The following is an 18,108-nucleotide window of genomic DNA, read 5'->3' on the forward strand; positions in this document are numbered from 1 at the left end:
ATACCGTTTCCTCCATTCGGAAAAGTCTAAGTTTCATCAACATCCGTCAGAAGACGTGTTTGGACAGAGAAATTCAGATAATGAAATACAGATCATTGCACTCATTTATAATGAATTCTTTGATATACTGTATAATAACCACAGGCTTAGTGTGTTTATATTATAAAAAAAGATTGTTCAAAACAGTGAAATCATAAGATGGCAATTTCCCTTTTCATTTTCTTTTCCTGCAGGACAAACGATTCGCTCATACATTGTAATATCGGCACACACGTGTTTATTGAGCCCTTTACCTAATTGCTAGATGATAGAATGGGCACAGAATCACACCAATTAAAACACCATACACAAAGCACTTATATTAAAGGAGGAGTAAAGTACACAAACAGGTAAATACAGGGGGTGTGGCTTTGTTAGTCACCCCCCCCCCCGAGTTATCAAACTAGAGTTTTACTCTGGACCATTATGCTGCTACTTTTGAAAAAACAAATCATCCTGATACTTTGCTACAGAGTGATGGGGGCTCTTCTTGTGGTACTTTTTAACCTTAATTTATTTTATAAGGATTTAATAAACAGAAAAGGATTTAAAACATGGTTTTCCAATCCCTATGGCCTTATCCCCTACCACTTCCTAGTTTGCTGTTACTATGCAGAATCACATTACCAATTCTCCTATTTAAATATGTGCATTTATTGGCCCTTAGATAGGATGACCACTTCCTGCACACTGTAATATAGTGTCAGACAGGGGGTGGGCAGTTCCTTTGTGGCCTTCCTCTTTTCTGCAGAAGGTTGTGTTCCAGTGAGCCTTGACCAACTAGGCCCAGAAGCATTGAGTCCTAGAGGAAGCCATAGCTCTAGCGATAAAACTCGGGGAGCAAGGACCCCATGAATGAGGGTAAGTCAGAGTGCAGGTTATACATCTGTAAGAGCAGCTCTAGGGGTGCGAGTTCAGGATTATTTAGAAATAGCAGTTGTAGCTCCAACCAGGAGAAATGAGTGGGATTAGTGCTCCCAAGGCTCTGCTGCCTTAGTGAAGGGACCAAAGTAGCAACAGGGAACTCGGGTATAGCCTTGCTCCCTGACTCAAGTTAGCTGTAGGGATCAAAGCCATTTATGGTGGAAACCCTTGGAATTTTAGTCTATTTTCCCACATCAGTCCCCAGAGTGGTGCTACAACACTCTGCCTTTATACCAATTGCACCTGATATTCTGCTATAATAACTCATTACTGAGAATATTTACCCTGCACGTTTGCTTGTTTTGGACAATGAGTCTTACATTTGGACTCTAGACAAATATATTTATTTGCTACCTATTCAGAAGAAAAATATATTTTTAAAAGATTTTTAATAGATTTAATAGATCAAACTTTTTTACATTATTACTGAAGGATACTCAATCGATCTAAAAAAGAGTTTACTTGTTGCTCCCATGGTACAGATACTTCTGATAACCTTTTAATCCTCAAGATGCAAAGGTTGGAAACGTTACCTTTTCTGTAAATAAGAGGTGAATTTTCTTCCATTAAAAATATTCTTCATCAAAAAACCTCAACTCAAAAATCATAGATTGGAGTAAAAAAACAAAATAAAACATAAATCTCTTTTAAAACAAATTCTAATCCACAATCTCACACTCTTTTTGAAAATTCCTTGAGATGAAAACATGGCTTATAATGAAGAATTCTTTTAACCAATGAAATTTAAATTCTAAAAATTCCAGTCAAGGTAATAATATAAATAAGATCTTTGTCACAAAAAAATTGGTCCAAACAACAGAGAATTTCTAATATTAAATCTACTTCCTGCAAAAGTATCTATAATCTTTTAAAGATAATGGAAATTTTTAAACATTTTTATGTAGATCTATATTCTCAAGCAAATGCTGACAGTGAAAAAAGAAAGTCTTTATTTAACCATATAAATTTGCCTCAACTATTCCAAGATGATTTAGAGAACCTCAGTTTCCCTACTTCAAAACTGGAAATAAGAGATGGTATGTTCTTTTTAAAACAATACAAAGCTGGAGGAGGCAAATTTTCTCTGAAGTTTTGTGAACCAATTCACCTATGGCGAAATGTGGAAATTTGCTGTGAATCTATGTGTCACGGTCGGGGCCCGCGCTTCTGCCTATAACCGCCGCCTTTCATGTCGGGAGGAGCCCTTCGCTACTCGGATGCCGCCAGGTCTTACAGTGAGGAGCCCAAGGAAAGAGTTCTGAGCAGGCAAGGGGACCAGAACCATGCTGCAGGGAGAAGGGGCACAAGAGGACACAGTCGGAGGTCAGGCCGGGGCCAGCAACGTTCAGGGAGTACAGTACAAAATCAGAGGTCAAGCCGGGGTCAATAACAATCAGGCAGCGCAGTACCAAACAGAATCCGGAAGAGAGGTCAAAATTCAGGCAAAGGTCGGTTCAGGCAGCAGTACAGGAAGGTCAAGTACAGGCAAGGGTCAAATCAGAAGGACAGGAATCACACACCCAGGAACTCACAGGAGAAAGACCTACGTTGGGCAACGATTATGCTGCAGAAACCGCTTTAAATATTCAAATTTGGCGCCATAGTGACGTCATACGCAGCGCCGGATGATAGACGCAAGTGCGCATGCGCGCGCAGCCAGGGAGAGAACGCGCATGCGCCGGACACGCGTATGGGCTCCAGGGTTTAAAGGGCTGCGCGCCGCGCGCACCCCTAGGAAGAGTCGGCGGGTGTCCCCGCAACGGAGGAGGCGGCGGGCGTCCCCGCTGCCCCACTAGACCACCAGGTACCCTTACACTATGCCTGGCGAACAAATTTGCTCATCACTATTAACCACTATTAAGTGCATTTGAAAACCTATCTCCCCTGAACAAAACGGATTTGAAAAGTGATGATTTTGGACAAAAAATAAAAAAAACTATTATGTAAGTTATGGATACTAGTGATGGGAAAATCTGTCCTATTTCAATTTGCTGAAAAATTAACAAAACAACCGTAAAATTTGCGAAACGGTGAAAAAATCGGTGAAAATCTGTGATGTTTTTAATGCACGGCAAATTTTTCCACAGCTAATTTTCAAAAAAGTTTTGTGAAACTATTAGCCAATGGAGAAATCATGGATTCAACCGAATCTGAATTCTGCTGAAAAAAGGCAAATCTTGGCCAAATCCTGGATTTGGTGCATCCCTACTTAATAACCATACAACTCATGCTATTCTTTTTCCTTTTTACTCTTCTTTTCTTTATCCTTTTTTATTGTACATGCTGGATGTTGCTTACCTAGAAGTGAGTTAGGGGGCCTACCTTATCAAGATGGATTTGGTGGTAATTGTGGATACAACACTTTGCAACTATAATTCAGCAATGGGATAAAAATTTCAAAAATGTCATCAGGTCTAGTGACCAATAGCAACCAAGCAATGCTTTCAAACAGGTGACCAGTAAATGCAATATTCTAATTGTATTAAAAGTGTTTGTAAAATAATAAAACTTAGTTTTGCCTCCCTGGTATTTCCTTATTTGGAGTATGCATGAAAAGTATTAAATCAAGGGAAATCATATGCATTAACATTACCCAACACAAGCCATATACAATAGTAGCCATGGAAAAATTATAATAGTTGAGCAATAAATACACAATAAGGGGCCCATTTACTAACCATCAATTAAAAAATAAATAAATAAATAAAACGAGCCAATTTTGGGGCTAAAAATCTGAAGTTTAAAATTCTCCCAGGTTAAACTTGCCAAATTCATGAAAAAGTCAATGGCAAAGGACCCCACCCTTTCCTTGAAGTTCTTTCTTTTCTCACAAAACTTTGTAGATTTCGCTGGGTTTTGTCCGAAAACTCAACTTTTTCAAATTGTTGCAGCGACAATTCAATATAGTAGGAATTTTCTTGGCAACAATCTGAAAAAGTTGAGCTTTTCTCGCAGCGACTTTTCCTTGCAACTTTTTTTTAGTAAATATTAGACATTTGGGAAGAAGAGTTTACTCAAATTTGGAAATAAAAAAAAAAAAGAAGACATTATGGAGTTTTAGTAAATCTGCCCCTATAGATGTACCTCATACTCTAGACAGAATTTGATTCTTTTATCTTGCAGGATACCCCAACACAATACCATTTAGTGTATAACTCACATTTATATTATTTCTACCAAAGGGCAGAACTTTGCACTTATCCACATTGAACTTCATTTCCCAGTTTGCTGCCCAGTTTTCCCATTTAGCCAAATCGCTCTGCAAAGCGGCACATCCTGCATGGAACTTATAGTTTTGCACAATTTAGTGTCATCAGCAAAAATAGAAACAGTACTGTCTATGCCCCCCTCCAGGTCATTAATTAACAAGTTAAAAAGCAAAGGCCCAAGGACTGACCCCTGCGGTACCCACTAACCACACTGGTCCAATTAGAAAATGTTCCATTTCCCCCCACTCTGTGTACTCTATCCTTCAGCCAGTTCTCTATTCAATTAGAAATATTATGTTCTAGGCCAATATTCCTCAGTTTGATCATTAACTTTCTTTGAGGTACTGTATCAAACGCTTTAGCAAAGTCCAAGTAGATCCCATCCACTGCCATTACAGCATCGAGGTTCCTACTCACCTCCTCATAAAAGGCGACTAAATTAGTCTGGCAAGATCTGTTACGCATGAAACCATGTGGCACAAACTAATAGTATTGTGAACTGCAATGTATTCAAGTACCCTATCCCTTATTACCCCTTCCAAAAGTTTTCCTACTACTGATGTCAGACTAACAGGCCTATAGTTTTCAGGCTCAGAGCAGGATCCCTTTTTAAATAACGGCACCACATTAGCAATCCGCCAGTCTCTCGGCACCATGCCAGACCTCAATGAATCTTGAAAAATTAAGCAGCTTTTTTTTCTTGCTGGTCCAAGTGCTTTGTTTTGGTCCTCATAGAGACTTTTGTCGAGACCACCCACCTCCAACGTCCCCCCACCAAAAAATTATATTCTTGGGAGCACCAGGGATAAATACATTTGCTATACAGTGTTGATAAAGTCTAAACAGTCTAAAACTGTGAATATCTCAGAAACTATTTTAATGGAAAACTATTGTAAAATGAAAAAGTGCACACAGACCTACTAACTTTAGATTCCCTTTAGCATCTTTACATCTGAGTTAAATCAAATAGGATGGCATATAAAAGTAATGGCAGACAGAGTGATTTGTCACACCCCTGGTAAAATGCCAGGTTTCTGTGCTGTACAAAATTGAGACAAAGATAAATCATTTCAGAACTTTTTCCACCTTTAATGTGACCAATAAACTGTACCACTCAATTGAAAAAAAACTGAAATCTTTTAGGCGGAGGGAAGAAAACCAAAAAAAAAATAAAATAATGTGGCTGCATAAATGTGCACCCCCTTAAACTAATACTTTGTTGAAGCACCTTTTGATTTTATTCCAGCACTCAGTCTTTTTGGGTATGAGTCCATCAGCATGGCACATTGTGACTTTGCAAGATTTGCCCACTCATTTTTGCAGAAACACTCCAAATCTGTCAGATTGTGAGGGCATCTCCTGGGCACAGCCCTCTTCAGATCACCCCACAGATTTTCAATCAGATTCAGGTCTGGGCTCTGGCTGGACCATTCCAAAACTTTAATCTTCTTCCAGTGAAGCCATTCCTTTGTTGATTTGGATGTATGCTTTGGGTCCTTGTCATGCTGAAAGATGAAGTTCCTCCTCATGTTCAGCTTTCTAGCAGAAGCCTGAAGGTTTTGTGCCAATATTGACTGGTATTTGGAACTGTTCATAATTCCCTCTATCTTAACTAAGGCCCCAGTACCAGCTGAAGACAAACAGCCCCATGATGCTGCCCCACCATGCCTGACTGTGGGTATGGTGTTCTTTTGGTGATGTACAGTATTGTTTTTGCACCAAACATGTTTTTTGGAATTAGGGCCAAAAAGTTCAGCCTTGGTTCCATCAGACCATAACACCTTTCCCACAGACTTTTGGGAGACTTCAGATGTGTTTTTACAAAATGTAACCTGGTTTGGATGTTTTTCTTCATAAGTAAAGGCTTTCCCATTGCCACTCTACCCCATAGCCCAGACATATGAAGAATACGGGAGATTGCTGTCACATGTACCACACGGCCAGTACTTGCCAGATATTCCTGCAGCTCCTTTAATGTTACTGTAGGCCTCTTGGTAGCCTCCCTGACCAGTTTTCTTCTCGTCTTTTTATCAATTTTGGAGGGACGTCCAGTTCTTGGTAATGTCACTGTTGTGCCATAATTTTTCCACTTGATGATGACTGTCTTCACTGTGTTCCATGGTATATCTAATGCCTTGGAAATTCTTTTGTACCCTTCTCCTGACTGATATCTTTTAACAATGAGATCCCTCTGATGCTTTGGAAGCTCTCTGGGGACCATGGCTTTTGCTGTGGGATGCGACTAAAAAAATATCAGGAAAGACCAACTAGAGCAGCTGAACTTTATTTGGGGGTAATCTGAGGCACTTTAAATGATGGCAGGTGTATGCTGACTCCTATTTAACATGATTTTGAATGTGTTAATTCTGAACACAGCTACATCCCCAGTTAGAAGAGGGTGTGCACACTTATGCAACCACATTATTTTATTTTTTTTTTCTTTTCTTCCCTCCACCTAAAAGATTTCAGTTTGTTTTTCAATTGAGTGGTACAGTTTATAGGTTTAAGGTGGAAAAAGTTCCGAAATTATTTATTTTTGTCTCATTTTTGTACAGCACAGGAACCTGACATTTTACCAGGGGTGTGTAGACTTTTTATATCCACTGGATAGGATGGGCAATTTCAAGTTCTTTTTTCCCCCTTCTGCAGAGCCATAATCTCTAGTGCTTTCTTTTCTAAGGGAATATAGTAATGGGGATAGTGGACCCACTGCTGATATATTTTTGTCACTTAACCACTGTTTGTGTTTTTTGGATATTCTCATCTTGTCACCCTCTTAGGACTTACTTTGTTAGTCCTCAAATAAAAATAATATATCTGTATAACAAAATGTTTTGCAGTGCTGTGTGGAAAAAAGGGTTTCCTCAAGGTATTTTAAAATAAGATCTGCTGGATATAAAACACTGAGTCTGCCGGAGATCACCTCTTCATAGACAGGTTGTACCTACCCACGGCATGATCTGTGAGGGACATTCCCCTTAGGAACCATGCTGGTACTGACTGTTCTACTGCAGATATTCCCAGCAGCCTCCGACATTACTCACTATTCTACATCCGGATGTGTTCTATGGAAAAACAATTACACCAACACTTTCCGAGATGGGGATTTCATTCTCGGTGCTGTTCTTCAGCTGAGTGATTTCCATTGGAGTTTTTCGCCTCCAAAAATTGGACCTCTGAAAGATATTTTCTGTATAAAGTATGTCTATCATTTCTATGTACTATATTATGTATAAGAAATATATGTTAGTAATTCAACAGAAAACCACAGACTATATGGGACCACTAACCATTTCCTTCTCTCCATTGAAATGTTCACCTCTTCTGTTATTGGTTTATGTTCTCCTGGGTTCCTTCCTTTCAAGATTAGGCAGTCCTGCATTGCTTTATAGATTCTGTCACAGTGGCACAGATCTTATCTGATTCAGTTAATAGCAGGACTGTAGCTCAGGTTATCTTCTTATCCACAAGAGATTATCTACATGTGCAACACTGATGTACTGTATGTTGGTGATGTTTGTTTGTTCTAATACCTGCAACTGGTGAGTAGTGATGAGCGAATCTGTCCCATTTGACTTCGCTGAAAAATTTGCTAATCTTTCAAAAAAGTGATGGTGCCTGGTCAGATTCAAACTTATAGCTATGGTTTCTGATATTTTCCTTACCCAGCTTTGGTACATAGAGCTCTCCATATGCCTATGCATATTTCTTTGATTGGCAGAAGGATCATTGTATGATGTATGGGGCCCACCAACAGGTCTATCTGTCTGACAATCATTCTCATATCAGTAAGCCAGGTTTGAAATTCCTATCAGAGATTTCAAACCCATCGACATGTTGACACAGTCTTTGTCTTCTTTGGACCCAGCGGATTATCCAGTCCTTGGCCCAATTTAGCCAAGCATGAAGGTGGAGCCCAAATCCACTTATTTGGCCATATTTGTCTACCTTAATGTTCATTACTTCTGGTAGCTGAATTTTTGGTATCCATTGAAAAATTTTAAATTACATTATTTTATGGAATGAATTTAGTACTTTATTAAGAACATAAGATACATGATATTTAACTAATTGCTTTTATTATGATATTTGAGTATATCTTAACTTTGATCCTACTCTACAGGACATCTTTCAAATATTGCCATCATCTTCTGGTCTTCAAGTTTGCCATTGAAGAGATTAATAAAAGTTTATGGATTTTACCTAATGTTACCCTGGGCTACCAGATATTTGATTCTTGTGCATCTTCACCTAAGGCTCTCTCTGGTGCACTGGACATAATCTCAGGAGCAAACTATAAAATTCCAAATAATGCATGCTTAAGAAATATGAAACTAATTGGTGTTTTGGGAGACTTGTCATCAAGATCAACCTACCCCATAGCCCAGCTTGCAGGGCTTTTCAGGTACCCACAGGCAAGTATTTATTTGTATGGCCTAAAACCAGTTTATGGCATTTTAAGCAACAAAAAGGTCACGGAGCACTGGAGACACTGCTTCATAAATCTAAAACTTGACTTTTTATTACTTCAATATTAAAATATTTCTCTGCATGTTAATGCTATTAGGTAATTTTCACCTTTTCACAGTTTCATCTGTTCTATAAGGAGAAGGAACTGTATTATCACCGGGAGGTGCCAAATGTTAGGAACTAGGAATTATAATGTCTTTCCTTTGACCCTGGTCATTGCTCCTGGTAGCTGAAGATAAAACTTGTCCAGGTACAACTACAGAAACACCATGATGCAAACTTCCACCACTTTGTGGATCTTCACTCTGTCCCTGAGCTGGGTAGAGTAAAAAATTGGCTTTTTGGTTCTCAGTTTGGTCTTTCACTCTACCGTGTATGCACAACTGGACTGGGCCACTGGGAGGATCCAGGAAGATGGTGGCGTGGTGTTCCTACAGTAGTACCCTGAGGTGGTGCAGTTTTCAGCTAACAGGAGCACTGGCCATGATCTCAGGTAAGAGTTTATAATCATTGGGTGAGAGGGTATATAACATTTTTAAAAACCCCAGTGAGTATAACTTTCCTTCTCCTTTAATCTTTTTTTTTTTTTTGGAACTTACATTTTTATTGGAACGTTTTATCACAAAGAAAAATGACATCATAGTCTATTGTACATTATAGTCTAGCTCCAAGCTTATTAGGAGGAGAAGAGGATATAGTATATGGATATGAGTACAGTACACATAATGCAAAGTTGTCATTGGGAAAATGGTCATCTTTATTGCTCTGATCCTTCCCAGCCACGAAATGGTGAGTGGATTCAATTATTGAGGAGAGCTTTGATTTTCTGTATGGGGGGGGTATATTGATATAGGGAGTTATATGTTTTAGTTAAATTGATCCCCAGATATTTCAGTGTATGGTCTTTCCATTTATAGTAAAAAGTTGTTGATTAGGAGTTTTTTAATTTCTGTTGAAAGATTCAGCGGTAGAGCTGTTGTCTATATTTCATTTGTATCCTGAATAGAGGCCATAGTCAGTCAGTATTTTATGAAGATTTGGGAGAGAACCTGTTGGATTTGTTAATTTTAATAGAACATCGTCTGCAAAGAGTGATATAATAAATTCTCGGTCTTTGATGTTGGGTCTTGTAAAGTCTATGTGATTTCTAATGGCCGAAGCCAAGGGCCACTTAGTATTATCTCCGGCCGGTCTGCCGTAGATAAAACTGACTTGGTCAGTCTATAAGTTTGGGCATTAAAGGAGCTAATCTAATTACTATGATTTTTGTGAATACCTTTAGGTTGAAATGTAAGAGGACAATTGTTCTGTAGCTACTACATTGGCATGGGTCCTTACCCTCTTTGTGTATCAGGGTAATGTAGGAGGATTGTGTAGAAGAAGGGATTGCCTCTCCTGCCAAAAAGGAGTTAATTAACTTCATGTGGTGCTAGGATCTCCACAAACTTCTTACAATACAAGGCCATCTGGGCTTGGGGCTTTTAAAGAGGGGAGAGATGTAATAGTTGCCTTAACCCCCTTGACTGTTACCTCTTTATTTAGTTGTTGCACATCCTCAGGGGTGAATCTGACGCCAATGTTTCTCTCCAGGAAGAAAGAAATTTCTGAGCAAGTAGATGGCTCGCTTGTTTGTGAGATTTCTGAGCAAGTAGAAATCTTGCTTAAAAGAGTTTCATTTAAATTCATTTTTGGGGGGTCTTAGACAGTTCTGTGTTAAGAAGCACTGCTTAGTGGACAGACCAATTAATTGGAATAATGTCTGAGGATGCTGGGTAAGTTAGTAATGACCTAGGTATCAGAAAAAAAATTGAGTCTGGAGTAAAGCTGGTGTCGTGCCGAGTAAAAGGTATATGATATTTCATTGGGATGGTGGACATGCCAAATATCCTGTAGATCTAATCTACATTGTATTTTATATTCATTTTGTAGAGTAGGGGATTAGATGCCTCTAAGTTCCAAGGATATTAAATTATGTGAACAATTTAAACAAGTCGATAAACAATATAGATAACAGCATAAGTTATGAGAATAATGGCCATGGTGTATCATTGTATAGGGGCCTATGAGTTGGCCATGACTAGTCTTGAACATTGTATGAGAACACTGTACACAGTTGTTTATCCTGTAGATAGGAAAGTAGATGGTTTATTAAGTTAAATGCCTCAGTTGTACCATAGCAGGTAGAGGTCAAGGTAGGCGAGCCTAGCCTAATCAGGGTAATGTCCAGGTCTGTCATTTAGCGTGAAGGTGTGACGGTGGTTATACTTACAGGAGGCCTCTGCTCTGGAATGCTTTCTGTAGATATTGCTGCTTGATCTATAGATTAGTGGAAGTGGGCTCAGTCTGATGGTTTTGATGTTGTGGTTTTCACTTTTGCCCAAGTTGGATTATGTTTCTCTTCTCCTTTAATCTTACATTGTTTATAGTCTAGTTCATACTAAATTCATGTATTTGTCCAAGTTAGTGTTTCTACTTGCTTACTGGTAAAATAACCGACTATGTTTATTCCTTCAGGTTAGCTACGGAGCTACAGAGCCTGTTTACAATGACCGGATCCAATTTCCATCATTTTATCGAACTGTTCCAAATGAATTATCAGAAATGGATGGGATTGTGCAGATACTGAAGCACTTTGGTTGGAAGTGGGTGGGCCTCATTTTATCCGAAAATGATAGTGGGGAACGAGCCCTTGACAGAATAAGGAAAGGTATAGAAAGCTACGGTGGTTGTGTTGCCTTTTCTGTTTTCCTTTCAGACACAATTATTTTCCATTTATTTCTTTTTGATGGTAAAAGTATTATTAATAAAATAAATCAAAAGGGTGTTGATGTGATAGTTCTCTTTTTAACTCCAATGCACCAAAAAATCTTCCTAAGGCTGTTTTCTTCTGCACAAATCACAAGGAAAATTTGGCTCTCATCCTCCTTCTTCCCCACTGTCATCCACGTTGCTCACGGGTACAGTAAAACCGCACTAAATGGCACTTTGTCATTATCTGCTCAGAGTGGAGAGATCCCTGGGTTTGAAACTTTTCTTTACAGAATGACTCCCTTTAATGACCCTAATATTGATGAAAATATAGTAATATTGGAATTATTACATGACTGTCCAGTTGTTGGGTTTCTAAAGACTAATACAAGTGTTCCAGGGCAGAAAAGTTCCGGCAATGAATCTCTGGTTGATGAGGCTTTATCAAGGTTTGGTAACTTTGACTTCAGAGTTGGTTACCAAGTTTATACTGCAGTCTATGCATTGGCTCATTCCCTTCATAATCTGTTCTCTGCTTGGGCCCTGGCCCATCCCCAGGCACCAGCAGGGAGTCTAAAGCACAGATTCAAGCCATGGCAGGTAAGTTACGTATTCCCAGCACCTTCCAACTATTCCACTGACACTGACATTACAAAAGAAAGTTGCACATAACTTTAATAACTTGTAGACTGAAATATTCAAAGAATCTTGATTTAATTTTTATTGTCTAGTAAATGATTTTTCATAGAATTCTTATAAATAGAATCTAAAATATTCTTTGTTCACTAATAGTATTGATCTTACCAAAAACATTGATTTTGTGATGGTATTGTTTGATTGCAAACTTTTTTGTAATAAATCTTTGTAGTTTTAATTTATACTTTAGTATTCAAAAGAGAGAGAGAGAGAATAATATTGAAATATTTGTACCAATGTGTCATTATGTTTCTATATCAAATCATTTTTTAATAACACTATAGTGGACAATATGCTGTAGTTGATCTTCATCCATAACAACTGGCCAATCACCTTATCTGTTTGTCTGCTCTTAAGCATATTATGTAACATCACAAGACACAATAAAGCTGCAGTTTAAACTTATCATTAAACTGTGTCCTTAATTGTTGGTAATTATTTATCAAAGCATAATATTATAGCGGATCAACTTAAAATCCACCACTCTTTATTCAATCACATGAAATTTATCATATGTCATATATTTATCAACTCTAAGGGGTAGATTTATCAAAGTGTGAGTTTAGAGATTAATACATAAAAAACTCACCCACATTCTATTCATTCCTATGCGATTTATAGAAGAATATTTATCAATGGGTGAAAGTAAGAACTCCCCATTTGATGGGGAATATGCATGTAAAAATCCTATACGAATGAATAGAACGTGGGTGAGTTTTTATGTATTAAGCTCTAAACTCACATTTTGATATATCGGCCCCTAACTTTCACCCCTCGATAAATAAGCATTGCTTCTTGCCTGTGCAATTTTGGGGGAAAATTGATGTGTTGTGGGGAAAAAACATTGTACACACACTTGCACTTTGCTCACTGCATTTACTAACATATACAGGCCCTGACATTTGCAAGAATTTGAGAAAAAATGACTCTTCCTTTTATATTTGTTTTAGTTAAATGCTTATTTTCACAATGTAACTTATAAAACTCCTTCTGGTGACATCATGTTCTTCAAAGCCAATGGAGACCCTCCAGCGCATTTTGACATTGTTAAGTGGCTCTTCTTAAACGATGGTTCTACTGTGAGCAGGAAGGTTGGGAGTTTTGATGAGTCAAATGAAGAGAATCAGCTTTACATTAATTCCAGTGCTGATTTGTGGAGTCCATACTTCTCAGAGGTAAGGGTTAAACAGCTGTATGTATATATGTCTAATAGTGATGAGAGAATTTTTTCGGCAGACATGGATTCACAGTGAATTTCTACTTTTCGCCATTGGTGAATTGTTTGGTGAAACTTTAATGAAAATTTGCAGTGGAAAAAGAAGTCGCAAAATGGGCGCAAAAATAACAGTTGAGCGCCAAACACGCTTCCCGATTTTCCGTCATTTTTTCTGGTCGTTTCACAAATTTAATGGTGAATGAAATGGGACAGATTTGCTCATCACTAATGTGTAACTTTTTTTATATAGCATTACTAACATATGCAGAGCTGTTCAATATAAGAAAGTACACACAGCGATGACAAAGTCTATCAAGTTCAACCCCTCCAAAATATCCCTAATGTGCATATATAGCCTGTAAAGCAATAGAGACAACAAGGAATAATGAAAACAGGGAATTACATATAATTATACTTTTAAATCATAATCTTTGTTTAAATCATTCAAAGATCCCAGCTGGTGTATCCCAGAGCTTGTTAAATGAAAAGTAACACTAAAAATTTTCAAGTAAAAAATCTATTCTACCCTGCCCCAATAATTGCCCTATCCTGCAAACCATTTATTATTTTGAATGCTTTATTAGAAAATACCTATTGAAACTTGGCTTCCGGGCATTTGAAAAAAGGCGATGCAGGGGAACTATCAGGGGAAGCATCCACTATGCGGCAATCGATTGATCGATCCTAGCCTTCCTTCTGTATAGGAAGGAGTCAGGCTAGGCTCAATCAATCGATCACCGCATAGTGAATGCTTTCCCCGATAGCTCCCCTGCATTGCCGTATTGCCTTTTTTCAAATGACTGGAAGCCAAGTTTTAACTTTATTCAAAATATTTGTGAGTGGTAGATCTTTCTTTTCCAATTCTTTTTTTAAATACATATATCACGGTAAGAAAAAAAAAGAGATGGTGAAAATGAAATGTAAACCCTGGCATTGTCTGAACATGCATATCCCACCGTAGCAGAATTTCAGGGGTATTCAATAAATTAATTCTGATGCGGGGAGTGGTTAGGCGCCAAGTAGCAGAAGCTATTTTACAGATGTATTCCTGAGGAAATTAAAGGGCAAGAATTGCTTTTTTTTATCAAAACTCTAACCTCTACGGTACTGCCACCAGTCCCAGAACATCTACCGATTTTTGATCGCACACATCGTTTATCAAAATCAAGGAATGCTCCAAAGATGGCGCCACATGTTCTATTTTATCATATAAAAGACGTTTTCTTCTTTTTTTTTAAAGAAATTCTTTTTATTGATTTTTTATTTAAACAGGGATACAGAGGAAAAAAGCGTGGGGAAGGGGGGTTACAGCCATAGTTGAGCTTCTGCAAAAAGATTGGGAAGATAAGGGAATTCAGAAATGCAAAGGATCTTCCAAGTCAATTTAAATCAATACATATATTTGCAGATTTGTCAGGAGTTTGCAGAAGCTACTTTATGATTGAGAGCTAACAATGTACAATACAAATAGGGGTTTCCTACAAAACTGATAGTAGATAGAAATGGCAATACTTTTGTTCTAAATACACCTGAGGAAGCTAGAAATGCTATCCAGAAATGGGGTTGGATAATGGAGATCCAATCACAGACCTTCGTGCAAAAAAAAAAACAGGACTTGGGAAACGGTGCATCATACACCAATCAAATGAGAGTTTACTAGAAAACTTTAGGGATAATTACTATTAATTCCTGCCTATTTTACATATAAGTAAAAATATATATATATATTTTACTAGTTAAACAGTGGAAAACAGTCTTCTAAAGTAATACATAACTATTCCTGAAAAAAGTGGAATTGTCAGTATCATGTCAATACAAATGGGATGTTGTAATGTACTAAACCAATCAGCTTTACAGTTCCTAGAATGGGAAACCCCAAAAGTGAAGAGGAGAAGACTGCTGTAACCAGAAATATGTTTGTACCATTGGTGCCAGTCTATTAGTGATGAATGTTTGTATATTATTTAGATGCCTCGGTCCCTATGCAGCGAGCCCTGTTCCCCAGGATACAGGAAGTCTAAAATAGAAGGGGAGCCCCCTTGTTGTTACGACTGTGTCCAGTGTGGAGATGGGGAAATGTCTAACACTACAGGTAGGAACAGTGACAAACACAACATGTACAGATCATTTTGCCCTTTGCTCAGGCTGAGATGAGTGAGCTTTGTATGAACTAAGCAGACAGCCATACTGTATATGCTGCAACAGTCTCGCTCACAGATGGACTAACTTGTGACATGGCACATAACCCGGTTAGATTTGGTCCATAACGTGTAACACTGCCAGGTAAAATATGTCATAATAATTTACCTAAATGGGCTGAAATAATGGAACATGGGGGGAGATACAAGCCAAGAATCTAGATCAGTGCTGTCCAACTGGCGGCCCGCAACCCCCCTCTGTGTGGCCCCCCACCTGTCTGGCTGCTTTGATGGCTTACCTTTGAGTAAGCATTAAATGGTATCAGTACTGAGATTAACTGCCCCCCCTGCATGGTTCTCACCTCAGATTCAGGCTGTAATCCCTCTGTATTGTTTAAATATGTAATCCCCTGTGTTTTTCACACCTTTTAATCTCTGCATTGTTCACCCTCTGCAGTGTTCACGCCTAAGGCTCAGGCTGTAATCACCCCCATTGTTCACTTCTTCACACCTCAGACATAGGTACTGTAGGCAGAGTATGGCACATACAGCCAGCATAGGGCAGGTAGAGTATGGCACACACAGGCAGCATAGGTCAGGGAGGGTATGGCACACACAGGAAGGGTAGGGCAGGCAGAGTATGGCACACACAGGCAGGGTAGGGCAGGCAGAGTATGGCACACAGAGGCAGGGTAGGACAGGCAGAGTATGGCACACACAGACAGCATAGGACAGGCAGAGTGCTGCCTGTGTGTGTCATACTCTGCTTGCCCTATGCCGCTTGTGGGAGGTGAACCTGGCAGGGGTTTGTTGTGGGAGTTTGTTAGCAGTTGGAAATAGCCATTAAATGGTCCCTAAGGTGTGTAATTATGTACTGAGGGTTGCTCTGCTATCCACAGGGGAGAAGGAGGCATATGGAATTTAAGGGTATATCTTAATATGACATAATTCTTTCACATATGAATGATGGTTGATATCCCCACAGTAAGCACCAAGCATTTGGGATTTTGCTGTGCTACCACCATTGTGATAAAATAGGTGTGCTTTGAAGTGGGTGTGGTTTCAAAAAGGGGAGTGGTCAAAACTGGCTTCCATTAGCGGCCCTCCACCATGTATGCAAGAGAAATTCCGGCCCTCGGCACCGTAGAAGTTGGACAGCACTGATCTAGATAATATTGGCTTTGTCTGTAGATTTATCATCTAAAGGTGGCCATATATGTTGCGATCCACTCATTTGGCCAGGCCACCTAAGGTGGGCGATATTGGGCTAATTTGGTAGTTTGTATCTAGTCGTACATAGGCACTATCAGACTAAAGATCACATCAGCGAGCTGATCTGATGGGAAAATCAAACCTGCCTGTTTGAGATGTGGCCAATTTCAGGCCAGATGTTAGTTGGGGGTGCCCATACACAGGCAGATAAGCTGCTGTATCGGTCAAAACGACACAAACTGACTGCCCGTGCCCATGTATGGCCACCTTAAAATGCAAATACAGAGAGCAAATACAAGTAAAAACCAGTTTGTATAAAAGTGAATGTTACTACCTATAATATTTTGTATTTCAGATGCAGTGACCTGTGTAAAATGCCCTGAAGACCAGAAGTCTAATAGACAGAAGACTGACTGTGTCCCTAAAGCTCTAAATTACCTTTCTTATATGGATACCCTGGGGGCCAGTTTAGCTTCCGCTGCTATAATTCTCTTCATCACAACTTCTGCTGTTTTTAGAATTTTTGTGAAATATTGGGAGACTCCTATTGTGAGAGCCAATAACCAAAATCTTAGCTGTCTCCTCCTCATCTCTCTCATGTTGTGTTTCCTCTGCACTTTATTATTCATTGGGCGCCCAACTCAGATATGTTGTCTCCTCCGACAAGTAACATTTGGGATTGTATTTACTGTTTCTGTTTCTTCTGTGTTGGCTAAAACTCTCACAGTTATTATTGCCTTCAATGCCACAAAGCCTGGGAGCAAGCTGAAGAAGTATGTAGGAACCCAACTGTCCATCATATTAGTCATTGTATGTTCTTTAGTTGAGTTTCTGATCTCTGCTGTGTGGTTGGCCTACAATCCTCCATTTCCAAAGGCCGATACAGTTTCTGACCCAGACTATATTATTCTGCTATGCAATGAAGGATCTGAACTTTTCTTCTTCTGTATAATTGGATATATAGGAACGTTGGCCCTACTAAGTTTCATTGCTGCATTTCTAGCCAAGGATTTCCCTGACCGATTTAATGAGGCTAAAAACATCACTTTCAGTATGTTGGGGTTCTGTAGCGTGTGGGGGGCATTTGTCCCTGCATACCTGAGCAGTAAGGGCAGTAGAATGGTGGCAGTTGAGATATTTGCCATCTTATCCTCTAGTGCTGGATTATTTGGCTGTATATTTGCCCCCAAATGCTACATTATTTTTCTTAGACCTGAGCTGAACATAAGAGAGATTGTTGTCAGAAAATCTTAGATCCCCATGCAATATTTCATTTTAACCTTATAGCAGAGATTGAGTTACAGTAGTTTAGTGTATAAAGTGAATTATACAATATAAATATAAAGCCAGAAATCTTTTCTTTTAGAAAAATACAACTCACTATATCTTTCTGTAACTGCCCCTAGAAATCCATGTTAGCAAACTCCTTGAAAAATCTGGGTAATGTTGCCTTTGC

At 38.9% G+C, this 18,108-nt stretch overlaps 1 protein-coding gene across 1 annotated transcript; it reads left to right on the plus strand.

The window, feature by feature from the left end:
- Positions 1-7,159: 7,159 nt before the first annotated feature.
- On the plus strand, positions 7,160-17,906 carry LOC105945311 (vomeronasal type-2 receptor 26-like). Its single transcript, XM_031902804.1, has 7 exons — positions 7,160-7,371; positions 8,296-8,587; positions 11,157-11,349; positions 11,755-11,990; positions 13,037-13,261; positions 15,271-15,394; positions 17,008-17,906. The coding sequence occupies exons 1-7, from the start codon at positions 7,160-7,162 to the stop codon at positions 17,904-17,906; spliced, it is 2,181 nt and encodes a 726-aa protein (XP_031758664.1).
- The last annotated feature ends 202 nt before the right edge of the window (positions 17,907-18,108 follow it).

This window comes from Xenopus tropicalis, chromosome 5 (genome assembly GCF_000004195.4).
Source record: "Xenopus tropicalis strain Nigerian chromosome 5, UCB_Xtro_10.0, whole genome shotgun sequence".
Lineage (NCBI taxonomy): Eukaryota > Metazoa > Chordata > Amphibia > Anura > Pipidae > Xenopus > Xenopus tropicalis.